Source organism: Capsicum annuum, chromosome 11 (assembly GCF_002878395.1).
Source record: "Capsicum annuum cultivar UCD-10X-F1 chromosome 11, UCD10Xv1.1, whole genome shotgun sequence".
In the NCBI taxonomy this organism is placed as follows: Eukaryota; Viridiplantae; Streptophyta; class Magnoliopsida; order Solanales; family Solanaceae; genus Capsicum; species Capsicum annuum.
The window spans coordinates 1,271,198-1,289,162 of record NC_061121.1 but is presented as its reverse complement, the minus strand read 5'-3'; the positions used below and the strand labels follow the sequence as shown (position 1 = coordinate 1,289,162).

The 17,965-nt window shown below is 35.3% G+C and overlaps 2 protein-coding genes across 6 annotated transcripts; one reads left to right on the top strand and one right to left on the bottom strand.

Annotated features, from left to right (window-relative positions):
• Window positions 1–857: 857 nt before the first annotated feature.
• LOC107846889 (DNA replication complex GINS protein PSF3) lies at window positions 858–8,279 on the top strand. 3 transcript variants are annotated; one of them, XM_016691156.2, is made up of 8 exons: window positions 2,157–2,203; window positions 2,302–2,407; window positions 2,624–2,731; window positions 2,843–2,914; window positions 2,998–3,098; window positions 3,535–3,633; window positions 6,702–6,841; window positions 7,901–8,279. In XM_016691156.2, the coding sequence occupies exons 3-8, from the start codon at window positions 2,687–2,689 to the stop codon at window positions 8,008–8,010; spliced, it is 567 nt and encodes a 188-aa protein (XP_016546642.1). In that variant the 5' UTR covers window positions 2,157–2,203; window positions 2,302–2,407; window positions 2,624–2,686; the 3' UTR covers window positions 8,011–8,279. The 3 variants fall into 3 exon arrangements, with proteins under 3 accessions (XP_016546643.1, XP_016546644.1, XP_016546642.1); XM_016691157.2 differs by lacking the exons at window positions 2,157–2,203; window positions 2,302–2,407 and adding an exon at window positions 858–1,001; XM_016691158.2 differs by lacking the exons at window positions 2,157–2,203; window positions 2,302–2,407 and adding an exon at window positions 1,009–1,101.
• A 570-nt stretch (window positions 8,280–8,849) lies between these two features.
• On the bottom strand, window positions 8,850–14,398 carry LOC107848210 (2-oxoglutarate and iron-dependent oxygenase domain-containing protein CP2). 3 transcript variants are annotated; one of them, XM_016692913.2, is made up of 9 exons: window positions 13,925–14,398; window positions 11,476–11,523; window positions 11,055–11,231; window positions 10,811–10,961; window positions 10,613–10,699; window positions 10,379–10,503; window positions 9,951–10,069; window positions 9,292–9,403; window positions 8,850–9,152 (listed from the first exon to the last, which is right to left on the bottom strand). In XM_016692913.2, the coding sequence occupies exons 1-9, from the start codon at window positions 14,237–14,239 to the stop codon at window positions 9,120–9,122; spliced, it is 1,167 nt and encodes a 388-aa protein (XP_016548399.1). In that variant the 5' UTR covers window positions 14,240–14,398; the 3' UTR covers window positions 8,850–9,119. The 3 variants fall into 3 exon arrangements, 1 of the variants encoding a protein (XP_016548399.1); XR_007047053.1 differs by having other exon boundaries at window positions 8,977–9,152; window positions 9,951–10,274; XR_007047054.1 differs by lacking the exon at window positions 8,850–9,152 and adding an exon at window positions 10,162–10,274 and having other exon boundaries at window positions 9,329–9,403.
• Window positions 14,399–17,965: the final 3,567 nt, after the last annotated feature.

Here is a 17,965-nt window from a genome sequence, read left to right as displayed (position 1 = left end):
AAATTTACCTCAATTTTTTATATGTACTAAAAATACTCCATCATTTATTAATCTTGACTAATATTTATTTGCGAATTAATTCCATTAATAAACTTTGTTAGTTGACTCGAGTATGTACTAGTTGACTCAAGATGTTCACTAGTATATTAGAAATAGTTGTTTAACTTTAATTTTCTAATTTTAATAATTAAAAGATAATTTATTATTTTATGTATTTTTATTCATACTATTAAGTACTATATGTGTTCAGTATATTAAAAATAATTATCCAACTTTATTTGTCTAATTTTAATAATCAAGAGATAACTTATCATTTTGTGTATAGTTTATCCTAATTATCAAATACTACTATTCACTTCCCAATTGTTATTGACTTATGATTAATAGTTTGTGATATAATAAAATTATCCTTAACTATTTATTGTATATTAAGAGGTGTGTCAAGTCAAACATAGATCGAAAGAATATGATTTTGACTTGTTTTTATTTTTTGGCTTAAAAATACTCTTTCGTTCATTTTTATCTGTCACATTATCCTTATTGAGAGTCAAACCGCATGAAATTTGACCAATATTTTAAAATTTATTATTTCATTATGTTAATATAAGAAGGACTACAATTTAAAATATTTTTTTTATACTTTTCAAACATATAAATTTTAAATATTACGATCATCTACTTCAATTCAACTTTGAAATTTAGTCAATTATATATATTTTATTTTGTTAGAACATTAAAAAAAAAAAGTGTTTAAAAGCACTTAAAACAAAGAAATGCAAAAAAGTACATAAATCGGGCTCCCCATCAATGCGATTTACGTATTCTGTCAATCCCTTCATATTTCAAGGGTATTTCCGTTAATATTCATTTTTTAAGGGGCAAAATGACACACTCTCTCTCTTTCATGTACAAAATTCCTCTATTATTTAACAAATTTAGCGCCATTTTTCTTCTCAAATTTCAAAATATTAACAACTCCCTCTTCCATTGTGTACTTCAAAGTGAGTAGTTTTTTTTTCTTCAATATGTTTTAATTTTTTTGGTTTATCATTCGGTGTTCGTTACTAGTATTGGAGCTCGACTTATTTGAATTCGCATTGGGTAGGGCGTTCGATACGAGCATTATAGCTTGACTAATTTAGATTCACGTGCCTGATTTTTGTTAAGATCTAATGGCTTTTTGGTCTAATTTTAAATAATAGCAGTCATTTTTAGATATAATTTTGTGTTTTTTAGTTAATTGTTGTAATTATTCTGAAATAAGATAGGTTTGAAATGTTCTTAAAATTTTTGGGTTTTCTATTTCTGCAAGTTGCAGAGTGAGTATTTTTTTTATTTTTTTTTCCATGTAGTGGAGTGTGATTTATCTGAATTCTCATTAGGTAGGGTGTTTGGTACCAGTATTGGAGTGTGATTTATCTGTATTCGCGTTGGGTGGGATGTTCGGTACCAGCATTGGAGTCTGAGTTATTCATATTTGTGTCTGGTAGGGTGTTCGGTACCAGCATTGGAGTCTGAGTTATTCAGATTTTTGTTGGGTAGGGTGTCCGGTATCATCATTGGAGACTGACTTATTCAGATATGTGTCAGACAGGGTGTTTGATACTAGCATTAGAGTCTGAGTTATTCAGATTTATGTCAGGTAGGGTGTTCGGTACCAGCATTGGAGTCTGAGTTATTCATATTTGTGTCGGGTAGGGTGTCCGGTATCATCATTGGAGACTGACTTATTCAGATTTGTGTCAGGTAGGGTGTTTGATACTAGCATTAGAGTCTGAGTTATTCAGATTTGTGTCGGGTAGGGTGTCCGATACCAGCATTGCAGTCAGACTTATCTGGATTTGTGTTGGTTAGGATGTTCGGTACCAGCATTGGAGTCATACTTATCTAGATTTGTGTTGGGTAGGGTGTATGGTACCAATATTAGAGTCTGAGTTATTCACATTTGTGTTGGGTAGGGTGTTTGGTATCAGCATAGGAGTCTGACTCATTCAAATTTGTGTTAGGTATCAACATTGGAGTCTAACTTATTCAGATTTGTGTTGGGTAGGGTGTTCGGTACAGCACTGGAGTCAGACTTATCTGGAATTGTGTCAGGTAGGGTGTCCGATACCAGCATTGGAGTTTGACTTATTCGAATTTGTTGTGTTGTGTAGGGTGTTTGGCATCGGCATTGGAGTCTGATTTATTGAATTTGTGTCAGGTAGGATGTCCATTATCAGCATTTGAGTTTTGAGTTTTGAAGATTTGTGTCGGGTAAGGTGTCCGGTATTGGAGCTTGACTTATCTGAATTTGTGTAGGTTAGGGTGTCCGGTATCACATTGGAGTCTGATTTATTCGGATTTGCATTGAGTAGGGTGTTCGGTATTGATATTGGAGTACGGCTTATATGTGAGTTCATGTCAGGTAGGGCCTAAATGGTAGTGCTTTCTATGTAGGATTTTTTCATACCCAAGGCTTGAGTGAGTTATTAATATCTGTTTCTGCTAATTTTGCGTGGTAAAAAACTATTTTTTTTGTACAAATTTTCTTGATGGCTGTATCAATGAACTCAATTATGGTCCGATTATGAAATCAGATAGGTTCAAAATATTCATAGTTTTTTTGGGTGTTGGATTGCAGCAAGTTGTCTACTGAGTCGGAGCCCAAACTGTCGTGAAGTTCCTTTTTTTTCTCCAATCGAAGATGGCAAGTTATTATGACATTGATGATATATTAGCTGAAGAAGAGGTAATCACTAGTTCATGAATTTTCATTATGCCTTTTCTCTTTTGTTAAAAATGATTCTCATGAGCTATTGATGTAAATATATTTATGGTTGATACTTGTTTTGTAATTCAGATGGTTCCAGCTGTGTTTTTGCAAACAGCTAATGAAGTTGGGATATTTGATTGTGCTGATGATACTAACAAGGTAAAATTCTGAGGGAAATCTATGTCGAATCTGTTTTGTTTTCGTGACCAAAAAGTGATGGTTATTTCCTCTTTCAAATCCAGGTGGAGGCTGGTACACATGTAGAAATGCCCTTTTGGCTTGCCCAGGAGCTATATGTGAGACAAGCAGTATCGATCAAAGTTCCTCCTTATTTTGATATCAAGTAAGTAAAGATCATAGTGTTTCTCCTTATACTTTCATGCTTTCCTCTATTTTAAACAAAAGCTGAATTAGTTAGTATGCGAAAAGTGGTTGTTATTGGAAGAGATGTTGGATATGTATGGACACTTCGTCTTACTTGTGCCGACATCAATTTATTATAGTATATTTTAGAATTCAATTAAAGGATTGTAAGTCGCTTGATGTTCTCTTTGGCCTGATGAAATTTTGCATGCTCAGACTCTATTCTGCTCTTTAGAACATGATGTGTATCTCATATGACAATTCACATCTCAAGTCTAACTTTTCTCCCTTGTGGTGGGGTTGCCGAAGTTTGGGTGTCTTATCTCAGTATTAAAGTTCTTTGTATACAAGTGGTCCTCTTGTTTTGTAGATCTGACAGTGGAAACCTGTTTGTTTTCTGTATGTTAATTTACCAGAGCCAAAACGAGAAATGAGATAGGAGCTGATGCAGCACATGTTGATCTAAGAAGTTTATGCCCCTACTTTTACAATTTCGGATGCAAGATAGCACACCTGTGAGTTCTTCTTGACTATGTTTCTTTCTGCCTGTAACTTTTGTCATTCTATCCCCAGACCCCAATGACCCAGGTACGGAAGCTGGTTTAGAGTTTAGTTTGCAATGGTTGCCAAGTAATGAGCGTCAAAACCTTGTTCTTTCGACTTTTAGTTTGTTATTTAATTGTAAGCATCACTACATTTATTTGATATCTTGATGATTAGAAAATCATCACTTGTACTTGCAGTTGCCATTTCTAGTACAGCATTATGTTCTACCTGGTCTGACTCGTCAATGGTTTAAAAAACTCTTTTAGTGTACTGTCATGCTACCTCCACGAGTCAATGGTAAGGCTACATACTCTCTACCCTCTCCAGACACCACTTGTGGGATTTCACTGTGTATGTTGTTGTTGCAGTGTGCTATCATGCTGTCAGAATATTTAAATTATTCGAGAGATATAAATTAACAAGTTACGAAAAATCAACCTCATACATCAACAAAATACAAATGCTCTTATCTAAACATCAACAGAGTTTTGGGAATACGAACTTAACAAGTTGATTCATATCTTCCATCCTAGTTTCCTTACTCGACAAGTACACGCTTTTTATACAACTATTTTTAACAAAAGATAAATGTTGCTTTTTTCCTTCAAAACATCTCCTATTTCTCAATCCAACTCCAAACTCCACATGATACAGCAGAATTATCCTCCAAATCCTCTTGAACCTCCTGCCAGTGTTATGACTTCTCCGGCATTGAAGTAAACTCTTTACATATGCTGGAATGACCAAATGAACGCCAAAAACATTGAAGAACAGCATCCAAGTTGCCAGCTACTTTCACAATGCAGTAGTAGATGATTTGTATCTCTACTGATCTTTCACATAGAAAACATCTAATACATATCAAAAACCACATTTTCGCAAATATCATGGGTTAAACAAGCATCCCTTGCAGCAGGCAACCTTAGTAGGTGCATATGTTTTCCACAACACTTCCCATGGCCAATCATAATCCCACCTCCCAACTCTCTTCCTCAATAAGTTATAATAGTTCCAACTGAAAAACCACCAATAGATTGAGAAGATTGGACCAGTATGCTGTCAGGGAAGAAAACTTTTGACTTGATACGGATGTAGTTTGTAGTAGTTTATGTGAAGCATGAACTTTTAACCTGGAACTAGTGCAGTATGTGGTACTTTATATTTAGCACTCTTAACTTACGGTTACTGCTTTATAGGGCTTGCATTTCTTTGGTGATCAGTGCTTTGCTGAGATTAGGAAGTTGGAAGCTTTGCTTCTAGAAAGATTGATTTTGTTGTTCCTTTTTTTTTTTTCACTCTGAGTTGCTATATTAAATGTGTGCGTGGATTTTTTTTTTGGGGGGGGGGGGGGGTTTGGTGCGGGTGAGTCTGGTTGAAATCTTGACTCTCACAAGGCTCGTGTTGTTTGCATATTTCCAGCCATTAATTGTACTTGATCCATAGGGGTTTTTTGTCAACTTGATTACAATACCTTGTTCGTTATCTTTAATCATGGCACGACAGATCCTTAATTCTTCTTGTCAATGTAATTCAAGTACTTCTATTAAGTGTACTTGGACCAGCGTTGGTTTAGATTCATACCTTGTCGCATCATGCACTCAAAATGTCATGAGCTCATCAAAGTCTTGAATCTGCTGTTTGCTATCTTATTTTTTCCTTCAAGGAAAAAGAAAATAAAGGGCAATTTAAGTGCATGCATGTAACTTGTTTCCCTTTTATTTCTCATTCAATTGTTGTTGGAGAGGCTCTTCTTTCTCTTTTCTCAATATTGTGGGATAGTCCTTGTTATTAAGTTTTTCATGCAATTATTCATATAACAATCGCGGTATTTTTAACATATCAATTTTAAACCTAGTAAGTGACGACCCACAAGGGAGGATAGGTGATTTTATTTTTTAAGTACTAAATTTGACCCGTTGAAACTCATTCACCTCTAAACCTAATGAAGCGAAAGCTGTCAATGCAGCTGCATTCACTGCAAATAGACTCTTTTTATTTTATTCAAAAGGTAGTCTGATTTGGAGAACAGTGCATCAGAGCATGTGCAACTCTACTTGTGCTCATTCACTTTATCGATTGAGTTGGAAGTCTATTGAACTAGCGTTCGAATTTGAGTTAGTGTTGAAACCAATAGCTACGAGGAAAGAGAGCTTTTGACATGTAATGGATGTAGTTCATACTCATAGCACTTCATGTCAAGCACAAAGTTTTAACCTGAAACACCTGCAGTTCATGGTACTTTATCCCCCAACCCCAAAAATCAAACCTATAGAAAAACAAAGGAGAAAAGGTCCAACCTTGCTATGTATGCATTACATCATTAGCTGATGGCACTCTTTTTAGTCCTTAAAGGATATGATGATTCCACCCGATAGGATGTTTGCACAGTTATGTGATTCTGTATATGCAATGAGCTGTCAAAAACAGCCAGCAAAGCTGGAATTTTTCCAATGAATTCAAGAGCTTTTGGTTCTACCAGAGATAGAGTGGTTTTCTTCTTATATATGGATTACGTATTCCTTTAAAAGCACATTTCTTGAGGTCTAAAACATAAGAATGTGGTTGATGGTTGATTTGAGCCTCTGTAGAGATGAAGGGTGCCTATGTCCTCTCATTTGATTTCACTTGTGCAAAATCAGGACCTAGTCCCCCCGTTACATGATGAGTTATCAGTAAGGTGTTCATGGATCCCCCGGCACAATTGATATATAGTAGTAGCAAGACTGTAGCTACTTCTAATTTGATAGGAAACCTGGAATCGAAATTTTAGCTATTCTCAGTTTTCTTCCCTCTGTTACATTGTAGTTTGCCGCGTTAAATGATGTTGTTAGTCAACTTTTTTCTCTTCAAATTCTGGTCCCTTGTTTGAGTGTATCTTGTAATAAACTTGTGAATTGCAGTTGCAACTATTTGTTGTGTCTCTTGATTTTCTTGTCCTTCCTGTTTGGACATTAATCGATTGATAAACCCAGGTGCTAAATTGGTTTTCCTTGGGGTCAACGTTAGCTCATGTTCAATATCTTTCTTATTGGAACAGGATTGGTGAAAAAACTATTGGACCTTTGCTTCTGATTGCATTTCGAACGAGATATAGAGAAGTTCTTATCAAGGCTCATACTGCAGCATCAATTGTGGCACCCAAGCACTTGACGCTTCTTACAAAAGAAGAGACTAAATGTGAGAAAATTCTTCCAAACTATTGATTCTCCACCATAATTATCCCCCTGCCCCTCCAAAGCTATGTTGCTCGGACTCTTCAAAAATGCCACAAGTTGCATGTCGGATCCTTCAAATGTAGTGCACCTTTTGGCTATCTAATACGGGTACGTCAACATTTTAGATAGTTCGAGCAACATAGCTCCAAAACAATATAAAAAAACAAAAAAAGAAACCACCCTCTTCTGATTAGGGGCTTTTCGACAATTTACTGGAGAACATTTTTGAAAACGCTTCTTTGGAAAAGTTTTAGAAACACAATGAAATGCTGTTGGTAGTTTTTATAAGTTCTATTCCCAAAAATATGTTCCCCAGAAACAGTCTAAGGTTGCTTTTATAGGCCAAAAGACTTCTGTACTGTCAGATTTATTTTTGAAGGAACAAAATCAAACAAACATTTTTTTTTGCTATAAAAATGATTTATGGCCCAAGTACTTATAAGATTTAGGGTGTGTTTGGTCTTCCCAACTTCAACTAAAAGAAACCAAGTTTCTTTAAATAATCAGGAAAAATGACTTTCCTAATGTTGATTGTATCCTTGTTATGGTTTAGTCCCACATTGCTACTACTATATGCTGAGGTGTGATTTATATAGCCTTAGGCTCTCCCACCTCAATAACTAGTTTTTGGGGTGTGGTTCTCCCTGGGCTGTAATAATGATATCAGAGCCACCCACCGCCCTTCAGTGCGGAGCATGGTGGTGTGTTATGGCCCAATCTCACATCGGTACCACTATGTGTTGAGAATTGAGATGGAGTTTATTTAGCTTTGGGCTATCCCACCTCAATAGCTAGTTTTTGGGGTGGTTCTCACCGAGTTGTAAAAGTCATTCGCAACCCAACACCCCACCCCACCCCCATCCCATATCATGTATATAAATGTTCGTGGGATAATATTTTGTACTTATCTACCAAATACAAGAAAATAAATAAGAAAACCACTTATTGTTTAAGAAATCATTTTCCATCCCTTATAAGATTCATTAATATATTATTTTTTTGGTTTTTATCAATGGTGAAGTGTATGAAGCTGGTCAATCCTCAACGGCAGCATTTAAGAAATGGAGAATGGGAGGTCCTAGACTGCAGAAAGCTTCTGTACTTGGTAGAAAGAGGAAGCCTGTTGAATGAGTTTTTTGTACTTCAAATCATTTCTCCAATGTGAAAATGTGTTTTGTTTGTTTTTATATTTTTTTTGCTTGTTATACTGTTATTTATCCTGAGTTGGGGGTCTATCGTAAACAACCTCTCTACTTCATCTGAAGTAGTGGTATGGACTGCGTACGGTTTACCCTCCCCAGACCCCCACTTTGTGGGAATACACTAGGTATGTTGTTGAATGTGAAAATGTGTGTTGTACCATCTATTTGATTATTCTATGAGATTTACATCTCCTTCTAGCTTCCAAGTGTATTATAACAAAGTTGATCTGGAGACTAGCTGACGAAGTTAATATAGGCATATAAATTGCTTTTAAACTTCCAACTTTATTTGTAGTACCTTTTTCCCTCAAAGTGGAGCAAGTATTTTTCATCATTTTGGTAAGATCGAATAAAGGTTATAATAGGAAGTGAATAAAGAATACTTTAGGGAGTTGTTTTGGCATGAGGTATAATAATCCTCAAATAAAATACAAGATCTATTTTATCTTGTGTATGGTTGGAGTTATTCTATAACTAATTCTAGAATATTTGATCTCAAGATTAATTATGCTAGAATAACTTGTTCCCAACCATACAGGTAGCCGGGTAGGTGATGGTGTTAGGTGCTGAAAGAGCAAATGCCTTGCCTACGAGGAATGTTGTATGGGCACATAAAAAAGCTTATGTAAGGGGATGGAAAGGGAACAAAGTGGGAAAATGTACTGTGCACCCAACCTACAAAGTGAAAGTTGAGTTAACCAAAATCAACTGGTGTACCATAAGTAGAGAACTTTTCATTCTATTCAATTGGTAAAACACCAGCCAGACTTGAAAAAGAAATTGCCTCCATTAACAAACATTACTACAAAACAATGCTTACACGATTGCCCGTTTTATGCTGCTAACATCTCAGTTGGCAAACAGGAGGTACCTACTCGATTTACATGTACAGCTATTTCAGTAAAACGAACAACACCTTTTAATATTATATCGAACATGAAAGTGCCTCTGCCTGAATATATGAGAGTTGAGCTATATTACATGGGGCAAAATACAAAAAAAAAAAAAAAATGATATATAAAACTAAAACAGAATGAACTATATAGCAGTTTCTCCTCTTTTCAGCAGCTCCTGAAAAACACAGGACAAGAATTTAGAACGTTCTTCGACAGTTTGTAACTATATTTCAGCTTTTAATGTCGTATTGCATAAGCAGAGCTTGTTAACTACTTGCTAAATGTCACGAGGGAAACAAGTTACGGCGGCATACCAATTTAGTAGCGGCAACAGCCTGCCTTTGCCTTTCCTTCTTCTCGCGTTGGCATTCTGCACACCAGCTGGAGGCGTCTTTGTGGTGCTTCCTTATCTCTCTAAAGACAGAACTGTAAGGGCATGATAACAATCATTCAGTTGGCAAATGCGAGAGCAATCAAAGTACAATGTATTTGTCACCAACCACTATCAAAGGCTAATGACAAGTTCATTGATTTGGACAATGGAGCCCATTTTAACGAAGTTTCGGTAAACATGCTTAAAACAAGCACTGATACCAGAAATTAAATGGAAGACATTAGAATATATGCATCAAGGAATGCTGTGTTGATGAAAAGGAGGTCATAACTAAGCATCAATATTGCAAGCACTACATCGGCTCAACACTTTCAACACAAAAAATTGTAAGGCGAGAGTATCTAATACCTTTGCATTTGCATACAGATGAAAGTTGTAGCCCTCTGAGTCTTAACACTTTCAAAGCAATTAAAAGTTGTACTATATCTTGTTTAAGTATGGATATGTTGTTTAAGTAGCCGATATAGTGCTACCTAAAAGTTATACCTTTGCTTTTTAAAAAGCACAACATCGGCTATTTTGCATACAGATTGTCAAGTGCATGACCAAATTTGAAAGGTGAGAGTATCTATCTAATACCTTCTGCACCACAACAAGAAGTTGATCCTCTGCCCTGATGTTGTTGCTCTAGCACCATGGCGATGGCGACCACGATGCAGCACTGCACGCCCTGGGGCGTGGGAGTAATCAAAGAGCTCCTGTTATAATAATAAAGATCCAATAGTGAATGTTCATACAGTTGACATGATTAAGCTCTTTTGTGAAATTGATGATTGCTACTCTAACACACATCTAAAAGGTGGAGTTGCAACTTTCTTCATCATTTACACCATATGTTGACAACAAGTATCAGCTGATACACTTGGTGATCAAGCAAACACAGGGTGCATTCATTATCCTTTGCTGTTAATGGAAAGATAAAAACAAAGTAAATTTGCACTTTCTATCAGAATACAGAGATTCCACATGCACAAATTACTCAACTCAGACAATGGACTAACAAGTACCTCTGGTTGTGTTTCAGAATTTACATGCTTCTCACACCTCACTCCACGGAGGAACAGCTCTCCACCACAAAATTGCTTACCCAAGCACACATTTAAAGTCACTTCTGAATCATCAACATGGAAACCTGAAAAATAAGCTGTTTAGAAGCAAGGCAGTACCTCTAAGAACCAAATAAATTTTGCGGCACTCACCAATAGTTTGCACCGTGTAAATACTAAAAAGAAACAACTCACCCAAGTCAACGTCTCTATCCATCCCATACTCGACAACAAAACCATGATGGGAATCAAGTGTGGATCCACCAACATCAGAAAAGAAAACTGCACAAAAAATTCAAAGTAGAAGATCAAAACAGATCCAGGCAAAACTTCTCAATAAGCTCCTCTTTTTTTCCTTTGCTGCATCCTAGTAAAAAATATACAAGTTCTTACCTCTTGAAATGGGACGAATGAAATCTTCCATCAACTTCTCCAGCATGTTTTCAAGGCCAAAGTCATCAAGAACGGCACCAAATTTGTTCATCGTATTGGGACGCATTATTCTGAATTTCGTCTCACGGACCCACCTCTCAAAGTTTTCTACCTAATCAACCAGAAATTGATAAGAAAATAGAAAAGGTAAACTACAAAGAAGAGGTAGATTGCCTGCAAATAGAAGCAGCAAGACAGTTAGTACCTCAGCCAACATCATCTCACAAAATCGTGGTTGAAGCATTTCGAATGTAAAAACTCCAGGAGAGGGTTCACACATTATGTTCCTGTAACTTTCCTCTGTGTTCTCACTAACTGCCTTAAGAAATGATGGCACAAAGAAATTCGCAGCATGCAACGTATATAATTCCCTGTGTAGAGGCTGGAATAGAAGGCAAGCTAATTAGAAAAGAAGACTACCAATCCTGATTCACAAAGATCAATGAGTGTTACACTCCTATGCTTCTAATTCGTCAAATGCGAAGGCATTTCTCTCTAGAGAAAATACATGTAAAGTCCAGTAAACTTTAATAGACTTAACATAAAAAAAACATGAAAATTAACGTTGTCATTTACAACTACCATTGAAATATTAACCGCAAGTACCTTCAGCAAATCGTAAATACCTGATAGTTTGATACAATCTTCTGTCTGTATTCTCTATGCTTCTGGACCTGTTAAAGCAGAGAAGATGAGAATATAGTACTGATAGAGTTTCGGAATGAGAGAGAGTACAAATTTCACAAATAGAAGGAAAAAATTTGGAAAGCAAGGACAATCAGAAGAATATATCAGCAGACAGCATTCCAAATAATTCTCATGTAAACAAAGATTTCATTAGGAGACTGGCATGTTTTACTCCACTATTCTACCAAATAATAAGCAAATTAACCAGATAGGTTTAACTTACGTTATTAGTTCTGTTTAACCAAAATCTAGGTGGTTCATACATTCATCTATGCTCTGGGAATATCACCCCTAAATTATTAAATCAATTGCCTATTGAAAAAAGCAAAATGATATGTCAAATAAGAAGAAGTTTGGTATGCACAAAATGACTAAAGGGACACAAAATTATAGTCATCGTAAGATAGAAATCATATATGCAGTTGCTGCATTTTTAATCAAAAAGTCTTCTAACAATGGTCTATGCTGTCTATACAAACCATCACTGGTGAGCGCTCCAAAACTTCACAAGAAACAAAGGACATTCCCTTATTCATATAAAATCATTTTCCACTATTTTAAACGACCTTCTATTTTTTTTTTCACTTCAACTAGTCCTTTTACTTTTCACTTTTCAAACTGTATAAAAGAAAATCCAAAAAATAGCATAAGTAATTCTGCAGAACACAAGATCAGCTGATAGTTAAAGGCAGACACTATATTTTCCAAGTTATTCACTACTAACCCTGAAGGGTTCTATAATAATCAAACATTTTTGCTGAAAATCTGGCACATACAACCCCCACCTCCCCAACCGAACTCCCAAAATCCACCGACAAAAGAAAGCCGGAATCTACAGCAACTTGCATAACGGCAGTTACAAGCAATACAACGCCTATAATTTTAGTAATAACAAGCCCAAAAATCTTACTTTTCATTCTCAGAATAACAGCATTCTATCACACCTCAAATCACAATGCATATCCCACATAATTGAACTCAAAAACCTCCCTTTGGCATTATAGCACCAACAAAGGAAGGATTTTCATGTACTCAAAGGAGAAACAAGCACTACAAAACCGCAACCCACATTGAAAAAATCTGTACCTAGAAGCTACAGCAACTTGCATGTAAAGGCAATACATGCAAAATTCTGCAATACAAAGCCCAAATTTTTTCCAGCTTCTAATTTTTTCCAATTTTCAGCTTCTCAGCATTCTATCACACCTCAATTCACACACATTCTAAAATAATAGATCCATAGTCAAACGGTGAAGCAAAAAAGATAAATACATGCATAACAATTCTAGCTTCTACTTTTCCTTTTCATTTTCACCTTCTTAGCATTCTATCGCAGCTCAATTCACACACAATTCAAAATGCACAGGAAAACCAAAGCCAAATACATGAAAAAATCACTTTTCACCTTCTTTGCATTCAATCACATTTCAATTCACACACATCATACACACACCCATCAAAATGCACATAAAAACAACCGCATTCACATGTAAAACACAATGCAGAATTGAAGATGCAATAACTTAAGCAAAACGCAAAATTGAAGATGAAAAACACACAATTTTTCCATTTTCAGCTTCTCAACATTGTAGCGCAGCTCAATTCACACACATTCTTACACGACTTAAAATGTGCAAAATTGTGATACAAAGCCCAATTTATTATTTTTCATTTTCAGCTTCTCAGTATTCAATCAAAACTCAATTCACAAACACTCTAACATTATATATACTAATCAAAGTGTAGAGAAAACCAAGGAATCCAAATACATACAAAATTCTTCTATAGAAAGCCCAAAATTTTCATTTTCAGCTCAATTCACACACATTCTAACATTAGATATACTAAAGAAAACCAAGGAATCCAAAATACATGCAAAATTCTTCTATAGAAAGCCCAAAAATTTTCATTTTCAGCTCAATTCACACACATTCTAACATATATACGCACATAAAAACAACTACATGCGACATGTAAAAACGCGAAAAAATGCATTACACATCCCCATTTTTTTTACATTTCCAGCTTCTCAGCATTCCATCACACCTCAATTCACACACATTCAAGCTAAACATATATACTAATCAAAATGCACATAAAAACAAGGGCGCCTCACATGCAAAATCGCGAAAAATGCAGAATTGAAGATCCAGCAACTTACACATCCCAATTTTTTTTAACATTTCCAGCTTCTCAGCATTCTATCACACCTCAATTCACACACATTTATCAATTTTCACATGCAAAAACGCGAAAATGCAGTACACATCCCAATTATTTCAATTTTCACCTAATCGGCATCGTATCACAGCTCAATTCACAAACATTAATCAATTTCCACATGCAACAACGCGAAAAAAATGCCGAATAAAAAATGCATCAACTTACACGAACACGTTCGCCTTCAGGAAAGTATCGCAGCAGAATTTCACGCATATAATTCACCTTCTGATCCCTTGTCGAAGAATTCAGAAGCGCAGGTGGAAGATAACGTTCAAGTGAGCTAAACAACAATGGACTAAAATCCAATTGTAAGTCATCATAGTTATCCGATTTGTGATCAACACTAGGGTTCAGCCGTAAACGGTGAGATGCATACGACGGGTAAACGGCGACGCCGTTTGATACATTCCGATTGCCGTTACTGTTACCGGCGCCGTTAAAGTTAGGGTTATCCTTCTTTGTTGCTCCATCATGAGACATTGATACAAAACTTTTTGGAATTTTGGGAATTGGGAGAGGATTTGTGAATATTATGGGATCATATATATACTAACTATATGAAATGGAGATTAGGGTTTTTTTTTGGTTAGTTGGATTTTGTTGAGCGTGATGAAGATCTTTTTTAGGGTTTAGATTAGATCTGTCAAACTAGATATATATATTTTTTTAAAAATGAATTATTTTTGTGTTTTTTTATTTTATTTTTAGGCAAAATTATAAAAGATATTGCCGAGAATGGAAGTCTTGGAGTAACGAGTAAAGTTTTTTTTATGTGATCAAGAGGTCATAAGTTTAAGTCGTAAAATTTTTTTGTAGAAAAGATGAGGTTGTGTACAATAAACCTTGTGGTCTGGTCCTTTTTCAAACTCCACGCATAGCATGAGGTTTAGTGTACCGAACTACCTCTTTGATATAAGATATTCAACGAAATATATTTATGTCAGTATAAAAATTTTCCATTCGGGTCGAGAACTTTTAAATCGTAGGAGCATTCAACATTCAACATCCAACATTCCGAATGGGTCAATTAGGATATATTTTTATCCGTTGGTATCGAATTCAAAGGATTAGCACACACAACAATCAACACACGATTTCCTTAACCCTTTCGCGATAAATTATCTATAGTCGTAAAAAACAAAAACAAAAAATAGCATACATACTATAATATAATCGTAGGTAATTCTTTGGCATTGTTATGGTTGATGTCGAACTTGTTTGAACTTTTGTTTTCATACCCATCAATCTATCGACCTAAGTTTCAGATGGCTTATTACCATAATTCACGGGTCAATTTCGAGATTTATTATGTGTCATTTGTGACAACATTAAATCCAGCTCCGCATTTTATCCTTATCACTCTGTCATATTCCTATACTTATCCCGTTGAATTTGGACTCTCACATGAGTTGTTAGGCTCCGTATCAAAGATACTCTTACATAATGTGATATTGTCTATTTTGCGTCAAAGTCGCACAGTTTCCTTCCAAACGTCTCACTCCATTAAAAGAGACCCTACACCTTATACCTAGTTTCTCAATCTTTTCAACTATCATTGCGGTACTTTTGTTCCATACCTGATATATCTGAACTGATAATGTTCAAAATTGTGCTAGATTATGCACAAAAGATCCTTTCTTGGCTCTCTCTTTAGTCCTATTTCTTTTATTCCTATGAGATCTTTCTTCGCTAGTAAATTTTTCTCGTAAACCTATTTATTCGGGTGTGATTTAAGCGATCAATTATTAAAAGGTCAATCTTTAATTTAAGAATGTTGAACTATTGTATTAATCATTCAGAGGGAAGGAAGACATTGCTCGATGAGCAACTTATCTAAAGCAAATGTATCGAAAGTGTACGAAAGTATTATCAAATCAAAATTATGCTCAGAATTGAAAAGTTGAGTAAAATTTTACAAGTTATATGATTTTCATATTCATAAGAACAAACATAATATTGTATAAACCGAATTTATTAAGAATTTGACAGTCTTTTATAATGTTTAATCGAAATATAAAAATATTGTTTATTCTCAATGCAGTATAATTAAATTTATATATGAGTCAAGAATATGCATTACACTTCAAACTTATTTTAAATTCGAGTTATTGGCAAATTAAGTTCTGCTGACTAAAGAAAGAACTTTTTTTTTTGGTCACAAAGGATAGGTTTATATATTACATATTAATAGAAAACTTTACAGGACTAGAGTTTGTGACCTCTTTATTATAAACGTGTTAGTAGTAGATGCACTTGCTTTAATATTTACAACCTGAGTTGTAGTACAACTATTAAATAAGCTAGTAATATTAACAATAGACCTAGTGGGTATAGCAAGGTCGGCTACCGACACTTTCACTTGTCTAAATACTGAGCTCCATATTTGTCTGCACGCAAAATTTTCAGCAAGAATGTTGGAGGCTCCCAAAACAAAGTAGTAGAACTTGTAGTAGAATTATCCAACATTATTATAGTAATAGTAGTTGAGGTCATAGCAACTAGTCCATCAGCTAGTTGATTTTGTTCCCGATATACATGATGCACCCGGGGGTTACCTAGTTCTCAAAAAAGGTACTTGTAGTCAGCAAATAAAAAGGCATTATCATGAGTAGGAGCAGATATCATATGTACAGTTGTTGTGAGTCAACATTTACTTCCAACGGAACAATGTTATATTGCCATGCAAGGCTTAATCCTAGTAGAAGTGCTTGGGCTTCTCCTTCTACTGGTTGACTAGTGTGGCAATAACTTTTAAACCCAAGCCACCAGTCCCCATTTGAATTCCTGAAAACTCCCCCAGGGAGCATTGGCTCAAAGGAGCAGTCAGTATTGAGCATAAAATTCGACTTAATAGTAGGATTCCATTTAACATATATAGCAACTCGAGTTCCTTTTATGAGTTGTGGTGCCAGTAACGAACCAGTATTCTGTTGCAAGTTGTGTAATTGAGAATAGGAGAGAGAGAGAGGGGAGGGAGGGTTGGGAGCGTTTAAAGATTACTGTATTTATTGAGAGTGTGAGAGAGAATATCCTTTCACAAGTAAGTAGAATAATAACGACTATTTCCAGTTTATAATCTTAGGCTTCGGCAAATCACTTTGACAATATTGTTCTAAAAAATTAAGGTATTTGTGGTGTGCACGTGTCCGATCATTCAAGGATCAACTCATATTCTTCTTATGCTCTGCTCCATCTGAACTCGTCCACGCCCTTAGAAAGTCTTGACATTCCTATCTCCTATTTGTTAGGAGTCGTTTGGTAGAATGTATAAGAAAATATAGTGTGTTAATAATGCTTGTATTGGTAATGTTTGTGTTAGCTATACTTGCATTAGTTATGTTTGTGTTTTTCTTATGCAGTGTTTGGTTTGATGTATTAAAAATAATATGAATTAAATAATTTCTTAAATTTTTTTTTTTTTTTTTACAAAAATATCCTCCATATATTTGTTAGAAAGAATGTGAATTTTTTTGAGGGATAATAATATCTTTAATCATGTTAATGCATGTATTGGATCCATTGCCTTGCTAATACCATAGATTTTGAGGTATTGATAATACATACCTTAATACATAATAGAGTAAGCATTAGTTATACATAAGGTGCAAAAGTATACCAAACAAGGTATTAGTAATACACATTAAATAAATGCATGTATTAGTTTTCTAATACACTCTACCAAACGACCCCTTATTGCGTAATGTCACCAAGGATGTTGAGCATAGTTCCCTCATCTTTTATGAGAGGGCATCTTTACTACTGATGCTCCGAGATAGAATCTTCATGATCGTATCTCCTGTTGCTAGGGGTGGGCATTCGGTTTGTTCGGTTTGATTGTTGAATATTGGTTCGGTTTTTCGATTTTCGGATTGAGGAAAATGAAAACCATAACCAAACCAAAATTATTTCGGTTTGGTTTGGTTTTTACAAATTCGGTTCGGTTATTTCGGATTTTTATTTCGATTTTAAAGATTAAAATAGTGAGCATAAAATTGGACATTTTTCTAGAAAAATAATCTTTTTTTCAAACCTATTTTTCATTTCAAATATAATTAATTCAACATGCATGAAATAATCATAAATATCGACCTTGCTGAGTCATCGCCGCTGGCGTGACGGCAGTGGCCGCACTCGGCAGCGACTGCCGACGGCAGTGACGAACTGAGCAAATGAACTGAGCAAACGACTGTCGTTGGCGATATTGAA

Excerpts from the sequence above, each read along its gene's own strand:
- LOC107848210 (XM_016692913.2), bottom strand. The coding sequence starts at position 14,239 with ATGTCTCATGATGGAGCAACAAAGAAGGATAACCCTAACTTTAACGGC. Across the intron at positions 11,232-11,475 it reads AGATTGTATCAAACTATCAG|CCTCTACACAGGGAATTATA; the intron begins GTATTTACGATT and ends CTTCTATTCCAG. Across the intron at positions 10,700-10,810 it reads CATTCGTCCCATTTCAAGAG|TTTTCTTTTCTGATGTTGGT; the intron begins GTAAGAACTTGT and ends TTTTTTGTGCAG.
- LOC107846889 (XM_016691157.2), top strand. The coding sequence starts at position 2,687 with ATGGCAAGTTATTATGACATTGATGATATATTAGCTGAAGAAGAG. Across the intron at positions 2,732-2,842 it reads ATATATTAGCTGAAGAAGAG|ATGGTTCCAGCTGTGTTTTT; the intron begins GTAATCACTAGT and ends TTTGTAATTCAG. Across the intron at positions 2,915-2,997 it reads GTGCTGATGATACTAACAAG|GTGGAGGCTGGTACACATGT; the intron begins GTAAAATTCTGA and ends TTTCAAATCCAG.